Below are 3273 nucleotides of genomic sequence, written 5' to 3'. Positions count from 1 at the left end.
AGCATAGTCAACTCACACTGACACAAATTTCCGAGCCCATGCAGCACTCAGAGGAATACATTCCGCTCCTCTGTCCGACTCATTTGGTTGTGGTTTGTGGTTGTACCAGGGCGGCTCTCTCTCTCTCTCTCTCTCTCTCTCTCTCTCTCTCTCTCTCTCTCTCTCTCTCTCTCTCTCTCTCTCTCTCTCTCTCTCTCTCTCTCTATCTCTCTCTATCTCTCTTTCTTTCTCTGTCTCCCAGCTCGGTATAATTCGTCACTTTCCGATGGTCATATTCCGGAATCGAAACCAAATAAGGAGCACGGGGGATGTTCCCCTGCTTACCGGATTCAACCTTGTATGGGTTAAGAAGCTCAACCGGAATTCCTCTTTTGATACTAGAACGCGATCCGATCAAAGCTACACTAAAATAAATGTAAGAGATTAATTATATTTCACATGAACTTTAAGAAATTAGAGCTGTGGTTGCTCACCGTCACATGTTGTTTGTGTGCTGTTGTATGGCACTTTCACTCTGTTTTGCAGAGACTGGAAAACGTAAGTTTTATCTCTCCTGCAGCACCGGGTTCTCCATTGACAAGTGATTCCCTTTGTAATCGTCATGGAGCCTCCCAGCCAATCAGCGTCGGCAGCGCCTCTCGCTCTCAGCTTTTATGAGCCCTCCCACTCCATGTTTGGGTAATGACGTAGCAGCCTCATTCAAAAGGTTCCCCATATAAACATACTAGTACCACGGTCCCCGTTCCCAAAAAGTGTTACTTTACGGTGTTGACTTTCTCACCAGAGCGCATGAGGCGCCCCACACATACGGAGCTTATCCTCTCACACCCGGTGACAGACAAAGACATGCAGCGGTGACCCACGCTCCACTGGGTTAAACACTGTTATTTGTTAATAGTTTTAAATCGAAGAACAGAGAGCAGAAAGCAGCAGAACGCGGTAGTTGTTTTCCTCCACAATGACGGCTAAAACTTTGGAGAAAGTGCCGGTGAATCTCGGGGGGTTCGTGCATCCCGAGAGCGTGTACTCGGTGGATGACATCGGCTCCAGTTTACCGACCTCCGTGGCTATCTTTCCCAACACCGATTTAGGAGCTCATTACGACCAGATTAATGTGGCAGGTAAGACGACTCACTGGTTTGACACTTTGGAGAAATATGGCTTATTACAATATGTATAATGGCCCATATGCTGCGTCTTTCAGTAATTACAGCTCCATTTTATTTTATGAACTGCTTCTGAAAATAATCTCAATGTTTCGCATCTGACTGTTACAATAAACCGTTACATTGCTGTAATAACATCAGATCAGGGCCCGTGCGTAATGGAGCAGAGGCGCACCAGCTTCTCTCGCTTAAAGCGCACTTCCCAGTCCAGTGTAAACGTTTGAATGACTCAGGGTTGTGTTGCCTCTCTAACGATCTGTTTTGTTTTTGTCCGCAGATGGCTTGATGAGTGCAGACATGAATGTAGAGAAGCGCTCTCTGGATCTCTCCTCCTACTCCAGCGGCTTCTCTCAGCCCGCGACCCATCGCAACCAGACTTTTACCTACATGGGAAAGTTCTCCATCGACTCCCAATATCCAGGTAACTGGAACCCCGAGGGAGTGATCAACATCGTCTCGGGCATCTTCAACGTAGCCCAACCGCCGCCTCCTCCTCCCTCCTCTTCAGCGTCCTCCTCCCCGGCTTCCTCGGCTTCTCCCAATCACTTCTCCAGCGGAAATTTGAGTTGCATCATGGCGGCTCAGAACCAGGCAGAGATGGACCACCACCACCACCTGTACTCCCCTCCACCCCCATACTCGTCTTCTGGCTGCGGGGAGATGTACCAGGACCCCTCTGCGTTTTTGTCCACCTCAACTTGCCCCATCACCTACCCGCCGCCCTCCTACTCTTCACCCAAGCAGCCCGGCAGCGCAGACGCGCCGGGGCTCTTCCCCATCATCCCCGACTACCCGGGCTTCTTCCAGCCTGCTTGCCAGCGGGACATGCACCCGGCAGGTATCCCAGATCGTAAACCGTTCGGTCCATGTCCGCTCGATACATTCCGTGTCCCTCCACCCCTGACCCCGCTGAACACTATCAGGAACTTTACGCTGGGGGGTCCGGGTGGCGGTGGCTCCGAGGGAGGGCCGCCGAGGATCCCCTCTGCCTACAGCCCTCAGAACCTGCCCCTGAGGCCGATCCTGCGTCCCAGAAAGTATCCGAACAGACCGAGCAAGACGCCTATCCACGAACGACCGTACCCGTGTCCGGCAGAAGGCTGCGACCGGCGGTTCTCCCGTTCCGACGAACTGACCAGACACATCCGGATCCACACTGGACACAAGCCGTTCCAGTGTCGCATCTGTATGCGCAACTTTAGCCGCAGCGACCACCTCACCACGCACATCCGCACGCACACGGGAGAAAAGCCGTTCGCGTGCGACTTCTGCGGCCGCAAATTCGCCCGGAGCGACGAGAGGAAGAGACACACTAAAATCCACCTGAGGCAAAAGGAGAGGAAGTCCTCCACTGTCTCTTCTTCGTCCTCCTCCTCGTCCATCAGCTCCAGAGTTGAGCGGTCGTCAGGCGCCATCCCCGTAACTAGTGGGATTTGTTCATAGTTATCCCTGGAAAACGTTGTTGTCACCATGGCAGCGTGACGCACACTAACCCCTTAAAATAAAATAACTATTAAATAATGACCCGAAACTGTTGTGAACTAAAGATAACAGCCTAAACACCGGGACGGGAATGAACAAGAACGGTTGCAGTCGTGCGCAATTACGCACATCCATCACTTTCTGCTCCAGAATTGACAGAGACTGACACGAATGCACTTTGTCTGTACAGTCTACTGAAAATGAAAGTAAATATAGCCATTAATTCATAAGAATATAAAAGGGCGGTTGTAATATAAAGGGGATTTTTAAACATTGCCAACACATAGTGAGCGCGCAACAGGCTGCGCGTTGAACTGTGAAATAACTGCAATAACGTTTTGAAGCCAGAGAACCGCTTTAAGTTAATGCATTGACAAAGTGTTCATTCTAACATGCTTGTTGATGACTATATTTCCCCTTTAGTGCCTTGTTGTGTGTCTTTTTGTACACTGACTGATTCAAGGACGCTTGTAATGCAATGTATATTTGTCGGAAGACATTCTATTTTTGTACACATTTCGTCTTTAATTTCAAGTGTTAATAAGTTGTGTTCACGTGTAAAACAATGTTGGAATGTAAATGTGTTGAACTCACCGACTTGACATTTTTGTGTTTTATGTGTCTT

At 49.5% G+C, this 3273-nt stretch overlaps 1 protein-coding gene across 1 annotated transcript; it reads left to right on the top strand.

The window, feature by feature from the left end:
• The first annotated feature begins 823 nt into the window (after nt 1-823).
• On the top strand, nt 824-2998 carry egr2b (early growth response 2b). The gene is made up of 2 exons (XM_083933418.1): nt 824-1121; nt 1444-2998. Exons 1-2 carry the CDS (start codon nt 959-961, stop codon nt 2607-2609), a joined length of 1329 nt encoding a protein of 442 aa, XP_083789544.1. The 5' UTR covers nt 824-958; the 3' UTR covers nt 2610-2998.
• The last annotated feature ends 275 nt before the right edge of the window (nt 2999-3273 follow it).

Source organism: Echiichthys vipera (genome assembly GCF_963691815.1).
Source record: "Echiichthys vipera genome assembly, chromosome: 18".
In the NCBI taxonomy this organism is placed as follows: domain Eukaryota; kingdom Metazoa; phylum Chordata; class Actinopteri; order Perciformes; family Trachinidae; genus Echiichthys; species Echiichthys vipera.
This window is presented reverse-complemented; position numbering and strand designations above follow the sequence as displayed.